This window comes from Cucumis sativus, chromosome 6 (genome assembly GCF_000004075.3).
Source record: "Cucumis sativus cultivar 9930 chromosome 6, Cucumber_9930_V3, whole genome shotgun sequence".
NCBI classification, from domain to species: Eukaryota; Viridiplantae; Streptophyta; class Magnoliopsida; order Cucurbitales; family Cucurbitaceae; genus Cucumis; species Cucumis sativus.
Window position 1 is genome coordinate 11918050 of NC_026660.2, and position 24396 is coordinate 11942445.

The 24396-nt window shown below is 31.6% G+C and overlaps 4 protein-coding genes across 4 annotated transcripts; 3 read left to right on the top strand and 1 right to left on the bottom strand.

The window, feature by feature from the left end:
• Positions 1-2394: 2394 nt before the first annotated feature.
• On the top strand, positions 2395-5430 carry LOC101207915 (glucan endo-1,3-beta-glucosidase 9). The gene is made up of 2 exons (XM_004143175.3): positions 2395-2812; positions 4018-5430. Exons 1-2 carry the CDS (start codon positions 2457-2459, stop codon positions 5129-5131), a joined length of 1470 nt encoding a protein of 489 aa, XP_004143223.1. The 5' UTR covers positions 2395-2456; the 3' UTR covers positions 5132-5430.
• Positions 5431-9444: 4014 nt separating this feature from the next.
• LOC101207667 (LOB domain-containing protein 12) lies at positions 9445-10486 on the top strand. The gene is made up of 2 exons (XM_004143174.3): positions 9445-9703; positions 10066-10486. Exons 1-2 carry the CDS (start codon positions 9545-9547, stop codon positions 10393-10395), a joined length of 489 nt encoding a protein of 162 aa, XP_004143222.1. The 5' UTR covers positions 9445-9544; the 3' UTR covers positions 10396-10486.
• A 2757-nt stretch (positions 10487-13243) lies between these two features.
• On the top strand, positions 13244-15320 carry LOC101215681 (UDP-glycosyltransferase 87A1). The gene is made up of 2 exons (XM_004143121.3): positions 13244-14220; positions 14306-15320. The coding sequence occupies exons 1-2, from the start codon at positions 13740-13742 to the stop codon at positions 15166-15168; spliced, it is 1344 nt and encodes a 447-aa protein (XP_004143169.1). The 5' UTR covers positions 13244-13739; the 3' UTR covers positions 15169-15320.
• A 1673-nt stretch (positions 15321-16993) lies between these two features.
• LOC101207420 (UDP-glycosyltransferase 87A1) lies at positions 16994-18709 on the bottom strand. The gene is made up of 2 exons (XM_004143173.3): positions 18146-18709; positions 16994-18051 (listed from the first exon to the last, which is right to left on the bottom strand). The coding sequence occupies exons 1-2, from the start codon at positions 18636-18638 to the stop codon at positions 17192-17194; spliced, it is 1353 nt and encodes a 450-aa protein (XP_004143221.2). The 5' UTR covers positions 18639-18709; the 3' UTR covers positions 16994-17191.
• Positions 18710-24396: the final 5687 nt, after the last annotated feature.

Here is a 24396-nt window from a genome sequence, read left to right on the forward strand (position 1 = left end):
TTAATACTTCTAATTCTTATGTTTTAATGGCAAATTAACCCTGATTAAGGTATACATATCTAGGCCTAGTATACCTAAACTAATATAATATTTGTATTATAAACTTCAATATTTCATCCATGGCCATTTAGTTCAATACTTTTAAATATTTAATCGAATACTAACACTTTTAAATATTTAATCTCTAAACTATGAATACTAACTCAAACACTAAGTAGCTATATTAAGTACGAATTAGAAGTCTAAAATCAACTATAGTAAACAACGTTTAAAAGCTTTCTTATTTGTTACAACATTTACTATTTGTCACAATCTTTACCGTTTTACATTCATTACTATTTTATTGTTTGTTACAATTTTTATTATTTCATTATCAAACTAAAGTAATTTACACATCAAACACATGTTATTATGATCCAAACAAAAATAATCTATCCATGTAAAAAAACTATGATAAGATTTTCTTTTTAAAAAATACAAAAGTTGTTTATAACTTTTTTTTTTCAATTGTTATTATTTTGTAATTGAAATAGTAATTGAGGCTTTAATCGGCATGAATCAAACAACTCATACTATTATTATCAGGTTGTGTAAACATAGCCAACCATTTTCAAAACCGATAGGTACATTCGTAGACATATATACCTACGCAATAATAATAATAGTTCATTGAAAACACATACCTACTCTCTTCCAAATTTGACCAACTACACCTGCAACCACATATCTCATTCACTAATAAATACTACAAAAACATCATCAAGTTTGGCCTACAAAAACTACATTGTTACATCACTCATCAAACCTAAAATTTGTATTATAAATTTTAAACCTTGTATTTATTCTTTCTTCATATTGTATAAACCCAATGTAGTGTTATTTTCAAATTTAAATTTTTTGTACTTTAAAAGCCCGGCCATTTTTAACACTATTGCTTAAATTGAAAAAAAGATATACAGCATAGATAAAAGACTAATAAGTTATGAGTTTTAGATCAATGAGAATGATTTTTTTTATAAGTATCAATAACATCTCGAATGAAATAAATTGAAATTTTGGACATCGACATTGACTTATTATTATTAGGACATTTGTGCTAATTTTATATATCTGATATATTTCTAGCATATTTCAAAAGTATAATTATTTAATAAATTTTTCGAGAATTATAATTAGTTGTTTTTCTAAATAAATAATTAAATTTAAATAAAAATATATTATTGAAATAATCTATACTACATATAAAAGGGTTTGTAGATAGAAACCGTCTAAACATTTTGCACATCTTACTTTTAACAATAATATTATTGGTAATTTTTGTCAATTTTAAAATTTTGTTAAATAAAAACTCATAAGATATTTGTGAAGTCACATGAGTTATGAGTTATTAAGTTAATTAATAATTAAAATCCAAATACATTAATTAGATGTTAATTACACTTTATTCTTTTAAATTCCAAAATTCTTTTAGCTTATGAGATTTTCATTCATTTTAAAAAAAATGATTTTCATTCCATTTTTTTAACATTACAAAATCATCTACATACTATATTAATTAGACATTTCACATCAATAATAAATAATTTTTTTACATCTAAGATCTCTTCTTATTATACAAATTTGGACTAATTGAAAAATATCATTCTATCAAGTATGCAATGATGACAATGATATAGAAATATGAGAATGTTTGAGGTCACGCCAGTAGAGCATCAAGTCACGTACAAGCAAGATGAAGAGGTGAATCTATAATTTCTTTTTATTGTATTTCATAATCGTGGTTGTCTTAAAAAAAAGATAATTAATAACTTATTAGTATAAAAAAGATTATTAGCAATAGGTAAAAAACATATCCAAATACTTCCAACAAACTTTTCTTCCACTACCACAATTTTTTTTTACAACTCTAAACAACTTTATAAAAATAATAAATAAATAAATATGATAATTTTTGTTTGAAAAAATTATTTTAAATTTTTAATAAAACATTGACATTTGACGTGGATAACACGTGTTGTTATTATTACAAATAAAGAAGACACATTTTTTCCTTCAATCATAAGATCCACGATATGCTATTATGGTAAGCACATTTTACATATTTAGATCAAAAGCATACTTAACTACAAACACAATAATTAAAAACTGAAAAATAGTTATTTGACATCCACGTGCCACTTTGTTATTTTATGGAAGTGACGTAAAGTTTTGAGTCACAAATCTACATTTAAATTAGTTGGAAGACTAATTTATTAATTACATGGGAGAGAAAAAGTTAAAATTATTAAGAATCAAATATTATTTATTTATTTATTTATATATAGAGATTTATATTATAATGATTGTAATTGAAAAAGTTGGGTCGGCTTTTAAAAACCCATCAAAAACCCTTCCCTCTCCGACATTCCACATTTCAGTGTGGATCTCTCTCTCACTCTCCCTCTCCCTCTCCAGTAATGCCTCCGACTCTTTCCCTCATTCTCTTCTTCTTCTTCCTCTTCCTTAATCTCTCCGCCTTAACCTTTTCTCCCGTCTCCGCCCTCGGCTTCAACTGGGGAACCTCCGCGTCCCACCCTCTTTCTCCTTTCAAGGTTGTCCAACTCTTGAACTCCAACAACATCACCAAAATCAAGCTCCTCGATCCCAATCCCCTCGTCCTCCAGGCCTTATCTGCCTCCACTCTTCAACTCACCATCGCCATTCCCAATCCCATGCTCAAACTCCTAAACTCTTCCCGAAAAGCTGCCGAAAGTTGGGTCCACGATAATGTCACTAGGTATCTCTCCGGCGGTACAGGCGGTGTTCGAATCGAGTACGCTTCTTTAACTCCTTCTCTTTCTCTTAATCAACTAATTCATTCTCATTTAGAGATTAAACGTCGTATTCACTATTAGTTCGCATGGCTGTTAACAGTGCTTCAACTAACGACTGAATTTATTACAAACAGTTTCCTGCCCAATTTCAAAGCCTGCATAATCAATGACCGTAGATATCAGGAATAGGTTAGCACTATTGATACGAAGTACATAATGCTGGCCCATTTTCATTTTGGGAAGAACAAATCTTTTGCAACTATAATTTAATTCAGCTAGAGATCTTGCACTAACAAATGAATTTTACACCCTAAATTTGGAAAGGGTGTCTCGAACAATTTCAATGATGGTGTTGATGTTCCCTGTGCAATTAATGCTATAACCTATAGACAATAATACCTATACCGAATTGTTATGTATTAAAGAAACTCCATAATTTCACATGTTTGGTGATTTACTTATGCTCTGTTCTGTGGTGGGTGCATGGCTGAATTAGAAAAAATTTTGTGTAGCATTTTTCATGCGATGTGCTTGGAAATGGAAGGCTCTATTGGATATGATGAGGGTGCCCGGATGCACCTTCTGATCGGCTAATCCTATTAATATTGTACTTTGTACTTCATTTTTACTACATTAATGAAATCTTTGTTTCCGTTTCAAAAAATGAAGAAAAAAAAAAGAAAGCTGTATACAAACTGTCTCGAACCATTTTTTTTTTATATAATGGATGCCTCTGTCAAACAAATTTACTCTAAATCTAGACATGAAGTAGGTTACATAGTGGCAGGGCAAGATGGTAGTCGAGGGTACATTTTTGGGGTCTGTCGCTTGTTAGGAGCAAGGAACTACCAACTGTTTTCCGTTTTCCCACTCTTAGAAGATGAATTTCTAGGACAACGTTCTGATGTTGTCGTGGCTGCCAACTGTTCCCTCTTCCTCTTTACTATAGTGTTGTTAGAACAAACTATTGCTTGATTTGCTTAGCAATATTTGAGTAACGATTCAGTCAGTTCTAGTCAGCTAAGTGAGAACTAATAAATTGTTGGATGAGTGTAGGTATTAGATTCGTGACTGGTGAGTCATCTCATGTTAGCAAATGATTTCTATCTCTCTAGGAAACTTTGAAGAAGCACCAAAGTCTTTAATATCCATTTGATTGGAATGTCCATTCACTTTCTCTCTGATGTTTGCTATTATGCTTCAGGTATATTGCAGTTGGAGATGAACCATTTCTTCTAAGTTATGGGGACGAGTATTATCCGTATGTCATGGGAGCAGTTGCCAACATTCAGGCAGCTATAACCAAGGTGAACTTGGAGAGCAGGATAAAAGTTGTTGTCCCATGCAGTTACGACGCATTCCTGTCTGAATCTGGCCTTCCTTCAAAGGGACATTTCCGACCTGAATTGAATAAAACAATGATTCAGCTCCTGACATTTCTTACTGCACACAGATCACCGTTCTTTGCATCCATTTCCCCATTTTTAAGTTTCCTTCAAAACAAAAATATTTCTCTGGACTTTGCCCTCTTCAAGGAAACAGCACGCCCCCATAACGATAGCCATAGAACTTACAAAAACAGCTTTGAGTTGAGTTATGATACCTTAGTTGCATCTTTATCAAAGATTGGATTTTCGACAGTGGATATCGTTGTGGAACAGGTTGGATGGCCTACTGATGGAGCAGACAATGCTAACTCATCAACAGCTGAAACCTTTATGAAAGGTTTGCTGGATTACCTCCATAGCAGATCAGGGTCCCCCCTTAGACCTCGACGTCCACCTCTTGAAACCTATATCTTAAGCCTATTAGATGAAGATCGGAGAAATATATCCACTGGACCATTTGAGAGACACTGGGGAGTGTTCACTTTTGATGGCCAAGCAAAGTACCACCTTAACTTTGGTCAGAGAACAAAAAATCTTGTGAATGCTCAAAATGTAGAATACCTCTCCCCCAAGTGGTGTGTTCTCAACAACAACAAAGACTTATCTAATGCAAGTGCTCGTGCTTTAGAGGCATGTTCTGTCGCTGACTGCACTGCGCTTGCTCCTGGTGCATCTTGCTCCAATATTGGTTGGCCTGGTAATATCTCTTATGCATTCAATAGCTACTATCAACAAAATGATCAAAGACCAGAAAGTTGTGACTTTCAAGGGTTGGCTTTGATCACAACCATCGATCCATCAAACAACAACTGCAGATTTCCCGTCCAAATTCGAACCTCGAATTCACAATCACTCGATGCTTCCTTCCTTCTAAAGGCAATCCCATTATCAGCAGTCTTTTGGTTATCTCAAATTGTTTATCTACAATAGAGCAATGGGGATGCACTCCATTTTGAAAATGAGTCGTTTTCCGAGTTTGGTAAAGCTCTAGATTTCTTGGTATGTTTCCTTTCTCCATTATGTTTCCAATTCAAGTGGGGAAAAGTAAGCATGTTTTCCAATGTATATCTAAAATGTGAAGCTAACCTATGTGTAATGTTTGAGATTGGAGAGACTAACATGAACCCTTTTGTTATTATTGTCTAACAAAAACACATTCCCATTTACTTCCTTACATGGCCTCATTTTTCCCTGCTTTGACTATAATATCATCGACAAGATTTTGTTAAGATCACTATCATTGGACTTTGGAATTCAACTGTCTGTTTGTTCAAACAGCTCAATTTCTGGGTTTCTGCTGATTTAAATAGAAACCACTTCTCGAGAAAAGAATCATCTATAAATGTGTGTATTGAAGCTTGCAGCAGCAGTTTTCAATTCCTATGAAACCAAGAACGTGTGTTTTGAGGGGAGTGATTTAGTTACAATTGATTTTGTAAAATTGCTTTCTTTATGTTTGGTAATTGATTTTCTATAATGATGTTTGATACTAAAAGTGATTATAAAACTATAAAATTATTAAAAATGATATTTTGGGTATTTCAAAAACTATATAAAATAAGAGGGTGATTTTCAGTTAATCATCCTTTCACGATCATAAGAGAGTCATGCTTCAAAAATCAATTTTACGTAATTTCTTATTTTTCTAAAATCACTTTCTTTAGATTGTCAAACACCATATTTTTGTGCAAAAATGATCACTATTAAATACACTCTTGGTCAAATTAAAAAAATATAAACAACTCTAAAACTTGAAGTAGTGTTTAAAAGCTCGTTTTTCTAAAAATAAAAAATAAGACCTAAATCTAAGGCTTGGTTGAGCCAAGGATCATTTGGTTTTCTAAGAGTACTTATAAAAGTTAACCTTCACCTATAAATTTGTTTGCTTTCTTACGTGTAATTCACTCTTGAGGGATGATTTCAACAATTTTTTTAGAGTAGATTTTTAAATTACATTTTTGTTTTTGAAATTTGACCAAAAAAAATATTTATTTAAGAGAGATAAAAACTATAGTAAAGAGTTCATTCATCCGTTAAATCAAGATACAAACATGTTAGTAACTAAAATTAAATTAAAGAGGTATGTAAATACAAGTGTCAAAAGTATGCAATTAGAACCAAATTAAAGAGGTATGTGGTTAGAATAAATTGATGGGGAAATCAAGCTTTAAAAGCATTTAATTGGAATATATTTGGTTGAAATTCTTCAAATCAATAATTCTTTTTTCCTTTTTTTACATTTAAACATGCTATTTCTTTCCCATTTTTGTAGGTTTTCATCAACCAATATCATATGTTCAATGAATTTGTTGTGCTCTTGCTTTATTTAGTTTTTTTTTTTTTTTTCAATTTTAAATATGAGTTTAGGTGAATGTTTGTTCATAAAGAAGAAGCGTCAACAATTTTTGTAATAGGACCAATTTTACATTCTTCTTTCTATGTTTACTTTTTATATATTATTATTCAAAAGTATTGTTTTTCCCTACTTTTTTTTTTATAAAGTCACTTAAAAAAATCGGAAGAGAGTAAAAATGGTAAGTTAATACCAAATCACAAGTTCATATACACACGTGCATATATAACAAACCCAACAATGAAGGTGTTCAAGTTCCTCTTAACTTGACTGTAAATCTACATGTGGTTTCACTTAGAAAAATGTGTTTTGAATCCTTCAACTACTTACTATACTATAATTGAATATTAAAATTTAGTAGCAGTTGAAAATATAACAAAATTCAAACTCAAAGAGTCGTGAGGAGTGGTGCTTTAGAAATTCACGACATCCCACATTTCACTACTTCATTCTTTGTTCCAACGAACTTTTGTATAAGTAATAAATTTATATTAATGTAATTCAAATATGTAACGGTTAGATGATAATATAATTAAGTTTATCTTAGTCTATCATCTTTAAGTCATTTGATAAATCGATGATTTAAAGAAAGTATCCAAGTATACTCGGTAGTATAGAAACTAAGTTATTAGTAAGAAAGTTTGAGATTTGTTATAAATGTTAGTATATGATTTGAAGGTTTAAAGAATAGTTGGCCAATATTTCAAATTCAATGGTTAAGGTCTTTTTCTCTTTGGGGAAACTTTGCAAATAGTAAGTAAATAATTAAAATACTCAATTCATTTTACTTTTCTTTATTGTGTTTATTTCATAATTGTCAATTGGAGATAAAAGAAGAATATTTGATTTTTTTTCTCTCTGTTTTTTTTTCTTTTTGTACTATTGATAGTCTTAATCCCATTAATCATTAGTCTTTTTTTTATTATAAAAAAGCAAAATATATAGACATGTTTAAATCCATTTTTTAATTAATTTTTTTAATAAAGATACGAGAATTTTAACACCGACCTTGCATATATTAAGATAATACATGTCAATTACTATAGATGAATGAAATAACAACGATCATATTTTAATTTTACAAATATATCGACAAACATTTTTCAAAACAAAGATAATTATCAATTTTATTTATATTAATAATTTGGTTGATTTTAGTTTCAAATTATATTATTAATGTATTTCTCTATCCATTCAAATTAGTGTGATAGTCTTGTTTTTTGTTTTAAATATTGTATGAGTATTTTCAGATTATTAATCATGTCGAATCTTTCGACTTACCGATATATATGATAATTTAGGTTTTCAGCCTAACATTAATTTGACACGGTAATAATAGAATAGAAATACGTAAAATACGTTTAAAAGGGCTTTCGTTAGTACCAAGGCATCTAAAAGTAGAAACAAAATGTGGAAAAAATGTATGGGAGGAGAAGAGTCGTTAGATATGCACAATAACATTTCACTATTTATTTCTTGATTTTAACTTAGTATAATCACATGCTACCCATTTTGAGACTCAATTCCATGGCCTTTTTTGCATCTCTTTTTGGCTGTCTATCTATATATTCAATCGTCAAATGCATGAACTTATCATTTTTATTCATTTATTCAACCTGTAATTTTGTATATGATTTTAAAAATAAATAAAGTAAATAGTGAATATGTTAGGGAAAAAAAAACAAGCAGTGTGCATTAAAAATTGAAAGGGAAAGTTAATGTATGAAACTAATTTGGTTCAACAATTGTATTTCTTTGTGGGGAGGAGGTTTTGCAATAGTGTAATTTAGATGTTTAGAATTTTATATTAATTTGGATGTTAGCTTCATGGATGAACACAATTAGTTGCAAAGTTCAATATGGTTAAGTAAGTTTGAGGCCAAAAGTTTCTAACCTCATTACCTCATCTCATGTCGTATTAAAAAGAGAAAAATAAATGTAATGTAATAATAGCATACCATATAATATTTAAATGATTGTATTTTTCAAAATGGTTTCCATGATAACAATTAAATCTATTTATGACATATCATATGTCTATCATGATATAGATAGTATAGATAGTTGTTTACCACGATCAATCGTAAATAGATCGTGATATTTTATTATATTTTTGTAAATAGCTCTATTTTGATTTAATTTTGAATGTTTTAAAATAGCTTTATTCATCTATTTTATTATATTTTTGTAAATAGCTCTATTATGATGGATGAAAGTATATTAAGTTATATATCATCTAATACTACATAGTTTTGCATTTTCATAAATGTCATGTCATTATATTATGCAAACCGTGGAGAAAAACAAATGAACCTATCAGTTTTAATGGGAACCTCGATTTTAAAATTTAATACCTAGAATCATAAGTTTATGAGTTTAGTATCCATTTAGTCCATAAACTTAAAATAATTTTACATTGGTATACAAATATAATAAAATATCATAATTTATCTATGATAAGTTAAAGTAGATCACTATTATTTGTATTTATCTATATCTCAAATTAACGTAGAAAATTTGGCGACACTATTTTTATATATTTAAAAAATATAGATAAAAAAACTACAATTTTACAAATAAGAAAAGTAAATTAAAAAAAAAAAAAAAGTGCATTCACATCCACACCGTCACATGGTTCCCCATTGGTTAGTCAAAACCAGCCCTAATATCCATTGAATTTCAATCAAATCTTGAAATGTCCATACTACCCTTGCCCACTTTTGGTTCTCTACTTTCTTAAATGTGTACACAAAGAAACTTTAACTTTTCAAAAGAAAAGAATTAGTCTAATAATTTCAATTTGATTGAAATCATCATCACATGCCCTCGTTTCCCTATATATAAACTCACTAATGGGGTTCTCTCTTTTTCCATCTTTTGGATTCCCTCTTCAACAACTCTCCAAATCCAAACCCATTACTCTTAATCATTTCCCTTGCCTTCTCTTCTTCTTTTAGTATTCAAGAACACAATATTATTGTGTATTAAGGATGGGAGTCGGTTCATCACCCTGCGCCTCTTGTAAATTGCTACGACGACGGTGTGCAAAAGACTGCATTTTTGCTCCTTATTTCCCTCCTCATGACCCTCTCAAGTTCGCCATTGTTCATAAGATCTTTGGTGCCAGCAATGTTAGCAAAATGTTGCAGGTGATCTCTTCTTCTTCAATCTTCTTAATTATCACTTTTTATTTTTTACTTCAATTTGGTAGTCTCCATTACATATTCGAACATCCAACGTCTTAGCCATTCTAGATGTACAATGACTCGTTGGTGTTTACGATATGGATTTTGTTTCAAGCTTTTAGGTCAACCAAATTTAAGATGGTAATAGAATAGTTACAATGATCGATCATTGTGTTCAAACGCAATTCGTTATTTAAGAGCTTAACAATTGAACTTGCATTGAATGGTAGTAGAGCTATAACAATTATTGTATTAAATAATTTTTTTTCCAAAATATTTTTGGTTTATTTGAAAAAAATTTTGAATGTGATTTTTGTATTTATTAGGAGGTTCCAGTAGATCAAAGAGCAGATGCAGTGAGTAGTATGGTATATGAAGCGAGTGCGAGAATGCAAGATCCAGTGTATGGTTGTGTAGGAAAAATCTTGTTTTTGCAAAACGAAGTGTCTCAATTAGAAATTCAACTAGGGGCAGCTCGAGCGGAGATTTTGATGTTACAAATGCGACAACAACAAGAAGCCTCGATAACATTTCCGATGACGACAACCCAAATGGATCAAGATGAACAAAATCTTATGATTCTCTCAAATGCCGATTCTTCTAATTCCTTCCATGTTTTTCAAGCAGCAGATGATCATTACCCTTTATGGACTTGAATAACTTTCATCACTATTATTAATTATTATTATCAAAAAGTAACAAAAAGTATATATAACATATCGATATAAACATCAATACAAATGCTTACAATTTTTTTAAATTTTACATCTATTCTCCTCCATTTCCTTCGGTTATTCTTGTCGTCATTTATTCATTTTTGTATAACATGAGAGTAAAAAATCAAACTTCTAAACATTGTAATTGATAATACATGTTTTGTGTGAATAAAGATATCTTATACATGAAGTTCTCTTTTTAAAAAATAAAAAATAAACAAAGATTTAAAATGATTGTTTATATTTGAATCATGTCTTCAACATGCAACTTAGAAATTAAAAAAAAAGTTTAGAGGGAAAAATAGTCAATGGCTGCATGTGAAGATGTAGAGAGTCTACAAAGCTAACTCTACCGTTTCCAAAGAAACCATAAATATATTATAATTACGACTTCCAATTCCAATAATACAAAAGAAAAATGATCCTTAAGTCAATATATGTTTGAGTATCTTTAAAATTCAACAAAACAAATAAAAACCACACAAACAATTTATTATCAATCAGTCTCTAAATTCCTTATAAATTACGTACTAAAATTTAAGAAATCATTACAAATTTTAACAAATTTGTTTCTTGGCTTTTAATTCTAAATTTAAGAAAATTAAAAAATAAAAAGAAGAAGGATTTAGAATGCAAAATTCTTGAATTAAAAAGGTAGTGAACAAGCGGTGTTTGTTTACTTTTAAATTTCAATTAAACTTTAGAAGTCTCCGTCGCCTTTCAGCCACCGACTATTTTTCAGACTATTTTTTTTATTTTATTTTACTACACGTTATTTATTTATTTATTTATTCAGCTCAAATTTTTAATTTTTTTTTTTTTTTAGCATTATATACTTTTGTGTTCACTGTTTCTAAAAGTCGATTTCTTGTACAATGTAAGTGAGGATAAAATGATTTCTTCCATCTCACTTTTCAAAATTGGCATACATTACTATCCATGGTTAGAAATAATTTACCTAAACTCTATTATATTTGGTAACAAACAAAGATTGATATCTAAATATTACTGTCCTACATTTTGGTTCAAAGTATATGTGTCTATTTATATATTCCCCCCCATTAAATGTATGGCTATCGGTTATTATTAGTATGTCTCCTTTATAACATAAATGGAAAAATGAAAAGAATTCAATTTAATTACCAGCCAAAAAAAAGTCTTTTAATGGCAAAAATAATAATTTTACTTTTCTAAACCAAAACAAGACAATTGAGAATTTGTGTCTAAATTCATGAACTAATGAAATAGTGTTGTTTTGTTTTGTTTTTGTTTTTGTTTTAAATTAGAAACTTTTCTTTTGAAAATTTAAAGAATGTGAATATGTATTTTTATAGAGTACTATATTGGTATCGTTTAGTTCATGATCTCTATTGTTTCTATATATGTTTAGATGAGTAATGGGATCAATTTGGGCTTTTGTTTCATGCAAAAGTGTAAAAGCTGCCAACTTAGGTCTCCTGCCCTTTTGTGTTTAAGAAAATATATGAAAATTGTAAATAAAATACTTCAACAAATAAAGTGAGAGTATATTCGAAAGTAACAAAATGAATGAATTTTTTTATAAAATATAGCATAATTGTTTTATAGCATTTCGCTTGGGATTAAAAGTATGATTACTTAAAGTTAAAAAGGCTTAATCTCTTTTGTATGATTGATTATTAATAAGTTTGTTAAAATTGCTTTCTTAATCATACCTTTATTCTCAAATATTTTAAAATTTGTTTCAGCTTTTAAAATGAATTCTTTAACAACAACAATAGAATCCCTTACCCACACATATATGCCCTCCTCCTCCTTAGCAAACTAAAAACAAACATAGCCCAAAAGCTTGATTGGTTCTTAAATTTAACAACAATTTGGATAAAAATCAAATACAATTCTCCATAAATCTACCATTCTCAACTCTCAATTTTAATTCTTTCACTTAAATCACTCATATTCAATTTTAATCTCGTACAAGTTTTACAAAGCGTTAACAATTTTAATCGTTTAATGATAAGTTATCCTCCAAGTATCGTTAAAAAATAAAAATAAAAAATCTCCTAAAACTACTCATCCAATGAGTCACTTTCCAAGTGGAATTATGGTGGAAAAATTTCTCTTCTAAATTCGACTATCCATGGTAAAGAAAAAAAGTGTTATTTGTCTAGTGGAACCGGTCAAAAAATTACGCTATTATTAAATATGAATGGTCCAACTTTTAGATTATTGATTGAACTAAAAACTTGTATACTAAATGGAGATGAATTTAATATTATATCTAACACTATTTTCATTCGTGGATTCAAAATATGAAGAAACGTAATATATATATATATATATATTGCATAGTATGAATACAAGACTTTTTAAATTACTTGTTTTGATATCATCTTAGATTATTAATTAATGGAAAAGCTTAAGTTAGTTGATGAAAGCAAATTTAATATTATATCTTAAAAAAAGCTTTTTTCAAAAATGAAAAATAATAATAAGGAAAGTCCAAAAGTTAGAAAATAATAATAATAAAGTATTGGCATCCAAGTAAGCAGAGAGAGGTTGAATGAATTGTTATCCTTCTTTGTTGAGTTGTGTTCATTTTTGTTACACGTGGGCTGCTAGTCTCCACCATAAATTCCAAAGTGAGTTTTGTTTTCAATTGTACTGAGACGATCCATTTTTCTTCTACTCTAAAATACAATTCATGAATTGTTAATAGTGCAATCTTTGTCCATCCTCAACTATGAAGGGTAGAAAGTGATAGAAAGCTTGAAAATGCTTTGGTTAGGGCAGGCCCAAACCAAGAAAGGTGTGGTCCAGAGGAAGCCCAATGAGAAGTGGGGTTAGTTAGGTGAAGAATATGGAGGAGAACACCTGCCTAACAAAATTCTTTCAAACAAACCTTCTTTTCTCTCTTTTTACTCCACGTTACTCTCTCACACACTAAAACTCTTCTTTAATGTCAATCCAAAGAAGATGTGCACATTTTTATGAATGGAAGAAGAAGAAAAATCAGGATCCACATCGAGGATGAAGGGTAAGTTGTGTATTTTGAGAAAAAAAGTTCACCTACGATTTAAATGCACTTATGAATGAAAAGTTATTGTTTGTTAACTACGAAAATAACCTCAACTAAACAGTTCCCCAAAACATAAACTAAAATTGAACTTCTCTACCAATCACCAAAAACCGCCGTGTTCTCCACTTATAAAATCCTGTTCGTCTCCCTCACAACTTCTCCTACTCCACATTTTGATTCCCTCCAAGATATTGCCGCCTTACCTCACTCTTCCCATAACCCCAACATGGATCCCATCAGTAAACGGATTCATCTGGCGGCCTTGCCGTACCCCGGCAGAGGTCACATCAACGCTCTCATCAACTTCTGCAAGATCCTCTCTCTCAAAAGTCCCAACATTTCCATCTCCTTCATCGTCACCGACGAGTGGCTCACCTTCCTCGCCGCTGATCCCAAACCCCCAAACATCCATTTCGTCACTTTCCCCAATGTTATCCCCTCTGAGCTCCACCGCGCCAACGACTTCCCGGGTTTCGTCCGATCCATCCAAACCCATATGGAAGCTCCCGTTGAGACTCTACTCCGCCGCCTTCACCCGCCGCCAACTGCCATAATCGCCGATACCTTCGTCTATTGGGCTGTCCAGTTGGGGAAACGCCTCGACGTTCCAGTCGCTTCACTCTGGCCTATGTCCGCTACGGTTTTCTCCATTCTTTACCATTTCGATCTTCTCAAGGAAAATGGGCATTTCCCGGCTGATCTCTCAGGTAGCTGTAAAATGAAATTCACTTCATGGAAATTTCTTTTTTGGAATCGGATTTTAACTTCTTTCTTACTTACTCTGTTCTGAAGAGCGGGGAGAAGAGATTGTGGATTACTTCCCTGGAGTTTCGAAGATTCGTCTTGCAGATTTGCCGTCTTTCTTCTCCGGCAATGGTCTTCAAACCCTCGGGTTCTCTGTGAAATCAGCTCGTTCCGTTGATAAAGCCCAATTTCTCATATCCACCTCTGTTTACGAGCTTGAATCCTCTGTTATTGATAGCTTAAAAGCAAATTTTCCCTTCCCGGTCTACACCATCGGACCCAGTACTCCATATTTCGAGCTAGAAAGCTCTGCCTCAAATGACTATCTCCAGTGGCTGGACTCCCAAGCAGAGGGCTCTGTTTTGTACATTTCACAGGGGAGTTTTCTGTCAGTCTCAAATACCCAAATGGACGAGATCGTCGCCGGTGTAAAAGCCAGCGGCGTTCGTTTCTTGTGGGTGGCGCGTGGAGATGACGATCGGTGGAAGGATGTGGACAGAGAAACTGGGATGGTGGTTGGATGGTGCGATCAATTGAGGGTTCTGTGCCATGGCGCCGTCGGGGGGTTTTGGACTCACGGCGGTTGGAATTCGACTGTGGAAGGGGTTTTCGCCGGCGTTCCGATGCTGGTGTGGCCGATATTTTGGGATCAGTTTCCGAACAGTAAGAAGATTGCGGAGGATTGGCAAGTTGGGGTCCGATTTAAAGGAGTTGGGGGTAAGGATTTGGTGAGGAGAGAGGAAATTGCAGAGTTTGTGAAGAGATTTATGAACTCAGAGAGCGTTGAAGGGAAGGAGATGAGGAAGAGAGTATCGGAATTTCAAGAGATTTGCCGGGGAGCGGTAGCAAAAGGTGGTTCTTCTGATTCCAATATCGATGCATTTCTCAAACATATTTCCGGAGATTTGTGAAAGAAATGAGATATTTAGCTGTATTGAAACACACATCATTTGGTTCTTGTAATAAAAATGGGGTGTTATTTCTATGCTCTTAAATCTAAAACTTAGAAGCATATGAATATTTGAATATCCATATATTGAATCTAACTACATGACTTGGACAACAGATCTCATACCTCTCTCACCATCACACTCAATGAGGTTTTAGTTAATTAGTGCACATCATGTACTCCATCTCAGGCCAACATGTCATTGAGACGAAATACAAAATAGCCTATTAACCTCAATCTCAATACCAATCTCAAATTGCATCTCCCTCCAGATTCATGCAACCTAATGAGAGATTAAAATTGTTTTAATGTGAACCGAAAAAAAAGTACGTAATATCCCATCACAATCGCAACAAACCCCACACCCAAAAACATATTGCTTTTAAGGCATCAAATAATCTCAATATTTCACATAAACAACCAACCCATAAAGTTTCTGGAGAATTCAAACTTTTACCAAACCCAAAAGTAAGGGAATGTCCAAAAATATATGATAGCATGCCTCTAACTTTGTCAACACATCAAATTATTCATTATATTTTATTTAATAATTTCAATATAAATTTATTACTTTCCAATTTTATCATTTTAAAAACATATTAAGTATGGATATTTTTACCATTTTACTAAGGTTAATGATGGCAGTTAGCTTCCATTAGGTTTTAGAAAACAGTTTCTTGGAATTTGAATCTATAATGATAATTTTCTTGTACGTTGTTAACGAAAATTCATCACCAACATTTTGCAATTTTTTATCTACAGTTGCTGTTTGAGCATTTAGATAATTTAAATAAGATTGATGAAGTTACTTGTTGAGTGTTTAAATTGTAAGTAGGGAAATAGTTCTTGTACTCTTGTGATCTTTGATCCCAAGGTAACGTTTATTTTCTAACTCTCCTTTGAGTTATATTGAATTGATTTGTAAGGTTTTTCAATTTTCTTTTTTTAAATTTTTATATAAGAACTAAAATGAATTAATTTTTAAAGTGTTTAGATTTGAAAAAAAAAATCCTTTTAAAAGAATTTGAGGTATTTGGTAACTTTTTAAAATGAATTTTGAAAAAATGAGATTGAAAATTAATTCTCAAAAACAAATTTTGAGAAAATATATTTTAAAACAAAATTAGGTAAATAAATATTTATAAAATGATATAACAAAACGTATAAGTATTTAAATATTAAACTCGTTTCAAAGAAAGTGTTTAAAAGTGAATGTATTGGTGAAAAACATTTTTTTCCATAAATAATTCAAAGAGATTTGAAAAAGAAAAATGAAGAAAAAGATTGAAGCTCATGAAAGTAAAACAAATATTTGAGTTTTAGAACAACGACAATATGGTGTTTTCATAATGGATCAAAATAAATAAATTTCAACCGTTTCTCATTAACTGATCGATCTCGATTGAAAAGAACAAAGAAAAACTTTTTAAAACGGTGAAAGCTCAATTTTCCTAAATATAACTTAAATCTATTAATTTATAAATGTGGATTAATATTTAGTTTGAAATTTATATATACATTGATTATATTGTCTATTTTGTGAATAAGTTGTTTTGAACATGTGCAATAATTGAATGCAGAGGATGATTAGATAAAACCTCAATAAATGGTGTAAGCAATTTAAAGTTTAATTAACACGTAAGGACTAAGGAGAGTAGGGATCCTCCAAAGTACAAAGTTAGAAGATTTTGAGTTTCTTCCTCCCGAAATCATGGGTTGATAGAATTATACGTTAAATTTATGAATGTTTAATTTTGTTAGTAATGGAAAAACATTTTGCATTCAAGTAAAATAACAATAGGTAATTTTGAATTGACCAATATAGTAGGCAGGTGATACAAACTCAAATCATTATAATAAATAATGTTAATAATTTACTGACGTAGGCTTTCATCCATGCATGTGTTAATTGAAAATATATAGAAGAAAAGAAGAGTTGAGATTACAAAGTGAGCATAAAAGGTACAAAGCCGATGAACAACTATCTAAACGGTGGTAATACGTCCAATAAATGCATCCATATTGGAACTGGAGGACCCACCTTCCTCCACCGCTCCCCGGCAAATATCTTGCAATTCTGACGCCCTCTTCCTCATCTTCCTCCCTTCAACACTCTCCGTCTTCATAAATCTCTTCACAAAGTTTGCAATTTCCTCTCTCCTCACCAAATCCTTGCCCCCAACTGCTTCCACTCGCACCCCAACTTTCCACTCCTCCACAATCTTCTTACGGTTCGGAACTTGATCGCAAAATATTGGCCAAGTCAGCATCGGAACGCCCGCAAAAACCCCTTCCATCGTCGAATTCCAACCGCAGTGAGTCCAAAACCCTCCAACGGCGCTATGGCACAGAACCTTCAACTGGTCGCACCATCGAACCACCACCCCCATTTCTCTATCCACGTCCTTCAACCGGCCGTCATTCCCACGCGCCACCCACAAGAACCGGACACCGCTGGCTTTCACCCCGGCGACGATCTCCTCCATTTGAGAGCTTGAAACTGAAAGAAAACTCCCCTGTGAAATGTACAAAACAGAGCACTCTGTTTGGGAGTCCAGCCACTGGAAATACTCATCAGTGCAGCTGTTTGTGGTCTCGAAATAAGGTGTACAGGGCCCGATTGTGTAAACCGGAAAGGGAAATTTCAGTTTGAAAGCGTCGATTACAGAGGGTTCAAGCTCGTAAACAGAGGTGGAGATCAGAAATTGAGCTTTATCAATAGAACGTGCAGCTTTGACCGTTAAGTCGACGACTTCGTGGCCATCGCCGGAGAAGAAAGTAGGCAAATCTGCAAGACGAGTGTCGGAAACTCCAGGGATGTAATCGACAATCTCTTCGCCACGCTCTTTAAGACAAAAGACACAACATCATTTTTCCGTCAAGTATTCTGCCAACAATTTTTTAAAAAAAAATCGAAACAATGGGAAATATTCAAGTACCTGAGAGATCAGCCGGGAAATGCCCGTTTTCTTGAAGAAGGTTGAAATGATAATACATGGAGAGAACTGTAACGGACATTGGCCAGAAGGAAGCTACCGGAATGTTGAGGCGATTGGCCAACGGAACAGCCCACGAGACGAAGGAATCGGCGACAATGATGGAGGGGGGCGGGTTGAGGTGGGTGAGCAGAGTATGGATAGGAGATTCCATGATGGTGTTAACTGAACGGAAGAAACCGGGGAAGTCGTTGGCGCGGCCGTGCTCGGAGGGGATGATGTTGGGGAAAGTGGAGAAATGGAGATTTGGGGGTTTGGGATCAGCGGCGAGGAGGGAGAGCCACTCGTCGGAGACGATGAAGGAGATGAGAATGTTGGGGTTTTTGCGAGAGAGGAGCTTGCAGAAGTTGATGAGAGCGTTGATGTGGCCCCTGCCGGGGTAGGGAAGTGCGGCGAGGTGGGTGAGTTGAGAAGGTTTGGGAATGGTGGAATCCATTGCTAAGGGAATGGAGGAATGATGATTGGGATTAGGATAGAGGTTTCTTACAATTGAAATTTATTGTAGAAAGGAGAGGGGGAAAGTAAGTCTTAAATTATAATTATTTTTTAAAAATATTTCTTTTTAATGATAGAAAAATGCTTTTAATTAATACTAAAACATAATTACATGGATAAGACATAATTTTTCATAAACCAAAGTTGCTTTTCACTTAGCTATGTCCATAAATAAAGGTAAATGAGCTCCTTACGAAAATAGATACCACATCAAATAAAATGTATTTCAGGTTTAGGTGAACCACTTGTATTTTTATATATTGGTTAGGAGCATTTGAGAAATTATTTCAATTTTTATGTCATGCTATTATAACAATTTAAATTTATTTTTGCTATTTTTTAAAAGTAAAAGTCATAATTTACTTTTATTTCTTTGGTCCAATTTTCTCATCGTATATTTGAATTGAGTTAGAAATGAGAAAACTTGATTATTCAAACTCAATTAAATTATAATTTACAGTTTATCGTGATAATAGATACAATTTATCTAGCCAAAATGTATTGTTGAACGAATACAAAAGATATAGAAAAGTGGTAAATAACAACTTATTTAATTAAGTGGTTTAAAGTTTTATATATGCATGAGAATAAAAGATTTAGTCACATCGTGTAAAGTAAGGATTTAATGTGACCACTGTTTTGGAAGGGAATAAAATTTCACCAATATTTTGGAAGAGAATAAAAAAGTCATTGTCTAACGTAAGGATTTAGTTTCAATTCAGAAAATTGATTGTTGTCACTTTACTCTTTTAAGAATGGTTACCCTTCTAAAGTGGTTTCAAAATGAAACTTGATGCCTAAGCAACTAATCAAAAGTTGTTACTTTTTGTGAAGCATCTCTTGATACATGTGTTAACGTACTAGACTGAAACAAAATATTGGTTCATACAAAAACATTTTCTTTTAACTACTATCAATTAAAATCATCACATTTATTTTATAAATTAAAACATGAGTACTTGTACTAAATCCTCATAACCCGTTTATTATTGTCGTTGTTCTTGATTTTTACAAGAAAATAATTATACTTGCAAGTTTATAATTTCAATTCAAGAGTAAAAGAGTATAAAAATTGTCACAAAAAAGAGATAAAAATAAAGGAGTTCTCGTAATCCTTATTTTTAAAGAGGATTTTCTTTTTTTTAATCTTTAGAAAAACCAAGAGGTTCATCTAAATTAATCAATTCACTTTAATCCATATCTATTTTGATCCGAATTACAAAGTTTTCGCATAAGATTATATGCATCAACTAGAAGAATAGCAATGGTAAAGTTGTCCTTTCGAAAAATAGCAAAACCATTTTTTTTTCTTTCAAAAATGGTAAAAGAAAAAAAATATAATAAATAAAAATTTAAAAAACCTAAAATACCCCTATACATAAAGTGTAAGCTACTTTCTTAGAGCTAAAATATAATAAATATACCTTAATAAATCTTGAATACATACGTGTCAAATCAAAGTCAGAACTCTTTATCTTCATTTTTTCTCACTTGTTGCAACAATCTTAATGCTTCATTTTTCATTTTTGTTTTTCGTTTCTCATCTTCCATTTTAAATCTTCCTTCGTCTCCACTTTTCAATTTTATTTTTTTGATCTCATCTTCTTCGAGCGGGCAAACCTCAATCTCCACCCTCTTCCACTTGAATTTTAAATTTCGTCTTCAACTTCATCATGCATTTGCAAGAAGAATAATATAAACATTTAAAGCACGCAAACACTATATTCATTTTCTATTTTCCATTCTTTAATTTTCAAGTCTACAACCTGTAAAGCCTGGGTGGAAGAACAAAAACTTTCGCTCAAAACAAAAAGATACAAAAGTTATCTTCCTTGTCTCTTTTAGAAATTTTAGCTGATTTTTGTTAATTTATATTATTTATTTAATAAAATGTATATGAAATTATGAGATTTTATCTAAAAACACAATATCTTAGCCTATTTTATTGAAAAAAATCAATTTTAAAAAATAAATTAAGATCTGATACGAAAACTAATTTTAATTTCTAAATTATTGTGGGTTTAAAGATTCAATCATATTTTAAAATAAAAAAGTTGAGATTTAATTGTCAAATAATAATAACAAAAAAGTTGAGATTTTAATAGGAAAACTAATTTTAATTTTAAATTTTAAAATTTCAAATTTAAAAATAAATTAAGATCTAATAAAAAAAATGAATAAAGCTGTTAAAGTTTTAACACAATAGTGAAATTAAAAAAAAAAAAGAATAAAGTTGTTGATATCTTTTAAATCCTGAGATGTTAGGAAGAGGTTATGATATGGTTCTCTACATTATTAACACGTTGAAGCTAATTACATGCTCGTAATTATATATCACAAATTAATTATAGTGAAAAAACTTTTGATAAACTCATAACAATTAATTACACATACAACACTTTTGATAAAAGCACAATATATTGAAATAATTACATTAATTACACTTTTAAACCAATATTGATATAAATTTTAATTTAATTAATGTTATTAAGTCAAATTAATATATTTTGGTTTAAAAGTTATTATAAACACAAATAGTGTAATTGTTTTATAATTTTAATTAATTTCCACCCTCATATGAATTAATGGTGTTGAACTAATTATATATATATATATATATATATATATATATATATATATTATGCTATATTTTTAGAATAAGTTTATTAGAATTTAATAAAAAATATTAAAAAACAAACAAAGAAGCGAGTTCTCACTTAAACAGAAAGAGTACAAAAAAAATTATAATTCAAAATAATAATTTTGTTATTAATGTGATTCAACTAATTAATATTATTTGACTTTTCAGATATTAAGAAAAAAATTATGATATAGATTGCTAAATGCAGGACAAAATTAATTACAATGTAGAAACGAAATAAGTATAGTTGGGGAAGATGAGTATTTTGGTATTAAAACACGATGCACGTGCAAAAAATGCTATTTGCTAAAGTTTAAAAGAAAAGTGGTTTTACCATTTTTTAAAATGACTTCTAAAAACGTTGATATATCTTTTATTATTCCATTGCTTTAACTAAATTCCAACCCAAACTTTAGTTAAAAGCCAATTTCAAAAGTTTTTTTAAGCCTAAGACAAAGTTTTAAAAATACTGTGAGTGTCCAAATTTTTTATAATTCATGAGATCCTGATCACAATATTTGGAACTTTTTTCTAAAATAACATCATTTTAGAAAGTAGTGTCAAAAATAAGATTAGAGCAAAACTATTGATAAAAATAGAATAGTTTTGGACATCATCCCTTCTTTTTTCATTATTTATATTAACGTAATTAGATTATTTTTAGGTGATATTATTCTGAGACTATTTCCTTAAATGTATTTCTCTTTGGTTATATATAGGTCTACTAAATTATCAATGAAATAGAGATTCATTCCATGGAAAACAACATGGTATCAGAGCTTAAAAACTCTAATCTAACCTAAGTCTTGTGCAGTCGCGACCGCCACCACCGCTCCTCCCCGCTACAAAGCTCGTCGGTGAAGAGAACATTTGCATTTCTTTGTTCGTCTTTGTCCAAATCGGTTTCTCTGTTCGATTCGTGTAGTTCGTCTTCGTCCCAATTGCTCTCTGTTAGATTCACGCATTGATCTGGTCGGTCGTTCAGCTCTGTCTCTTCGTTCGTCTTCATCCAAATCGGTCATTTGTGCAAATCTTTCAGTTCATCTCTATTCAAATCTGACACTTGATTTGTGACAAATCCTTCAAGTTTCACGCCCAGTTTTTCGATCTATCTTACATGACGAGATCCAACACTTCAACGACGAGAATCAATGAGTTTTGATCTGTTTCCGCTCCATTTTTCCTTGATTGAAGCTCCGTTTTCATTAAGTTTTTCCTCATATTCTGATTTGTTTTCAATTTTGTGAAAGATTCGACAAGTTTTCTGCTCAGTTTTTTTTTTTTTTTTTTTTTGCTCAAATTTGTTACCCCCAATTTTGTGACCATCAACATAAATAGTTTAATCCCAATGGAAAAAGATCATGTTTTTCGACCCATTAGAACGGTACTAGATGAGACCAATTACCTCATTTGGGCCAATCAAATGAAGAGTTTTTAAATTGGTAGGAAATAATGGCGCATCATTATTGGTGATATTACCAAACCAACCAAACAAGATAAAGAGGATGATAGTAAATTTATCGATCAACTTGAAGAATGGGACAGTAATAATCACCAAATTATCACATGGCTTGGTAATACATCTATCTCTACTATCCATGCACAATATGATGCCTTTGAAGATGCTAAAACGTTATGAGACTTTTTGTCTACACGATTTAAATCTGTCGGTTTAGCTCATTATTATGAACTGCATAGTACTCTTGTCAATCTTAATCAAGATGTTGGACAGTCTGATAATGAATTTTTGGCAGTTCTTCAACCTATATGGACACAACTTGATCAAGCCAAAATCAGTAAAGACCATCTTCGTTTTATTAAGGTTCTTATGGGATTACGCCCAGAGTATGAATTTGTTAGGACTGCATTACTACATCGTAGTCCCTTACCCTCACTGGATGTTGCAATCCAAGAAATTTTATTTGAGAAAAAACGTCTTGGTATCAATCCCTCAAAACAATCTGATGTTGTTCTTGCAATCACGTCTTCATTTAATGTAGCACCGAACACATTCTGTAAGAACTGTATGCTCCTTGGTCACAAGTTTACTGATTGTCCTAAAATAGAGTGCAGGTACTATCATAAACGTGGACGTATTCTGGATAATTGTCCCATCAGACCACCTCGACCTCCAAGTTCTTGTTAAAAAATAAGGAACTTTAATAAATCAGGTCCCTCATCTGTTGTAGCTGCTATTGCCCTAGAAAATTCCACCTCCACCAATCTTCAGATCTTCAGAGCCAATTAAATCAGTTACTTTCGTCATCTTCCTTTGCTCTTGTTGTCTCACCAGGTAATAAATGGCTTCTTTACTCTACGTCTTGCAACCATATGACATTTGATTTTTCTCTTATAACTTTTTCTAGTTCAGCTAAATTCTTACCTCCAATTTATGATGCTGATGGAAATTGTATGAATATCTCTCACATTGGCACCATTGATACTCTTGACCTTCGTCTTTCCCATACTTACAATGTCCCAAACCTAACCTTTAATCTTGTGTCCGTTGGTCAATTGTGTGATATTGGCTTAACTGTTTCTTTTTCTCTTAATGGTTGTCAGATTCAGGATCCACAGACGGGACAGACGATTGGCACGAATCGCAAAGTGGGAAGATTATTTGAGCTCATATCCCTTCAGCTTCCTCCTCCTTCATCTATCTCTACTCCTGTCACTGAAGCTGATACATATCAGTGACATTTCTGTCTTAGTCATGCTTCTTTTGAAAAACTTTCTCATTTAATTTCTAGTAACAACTTGAATAATGTTACTAAGTTTGTTCCTTTTCACTGCTTAGATTGCAAATTTGCTAAACAACTTATTTTATTTTTTTCGCACTCTACTTTTATATGTGATAAACCATTTGATTTATTACAATCTGACATTTGGGGTCCTGCCTCTACCACTATTGTTCATAGTTATCGCTATTATGTTCTATTCATTGATGATTACTCTCGATTTACATGGATTTATTTTCTTAAAAATCTGAACATAAAGGTTTATTTTCTTCTTCACACTCTTCTCTTTTCAAATCTGCCGCCACTACAACTCGTCGTTC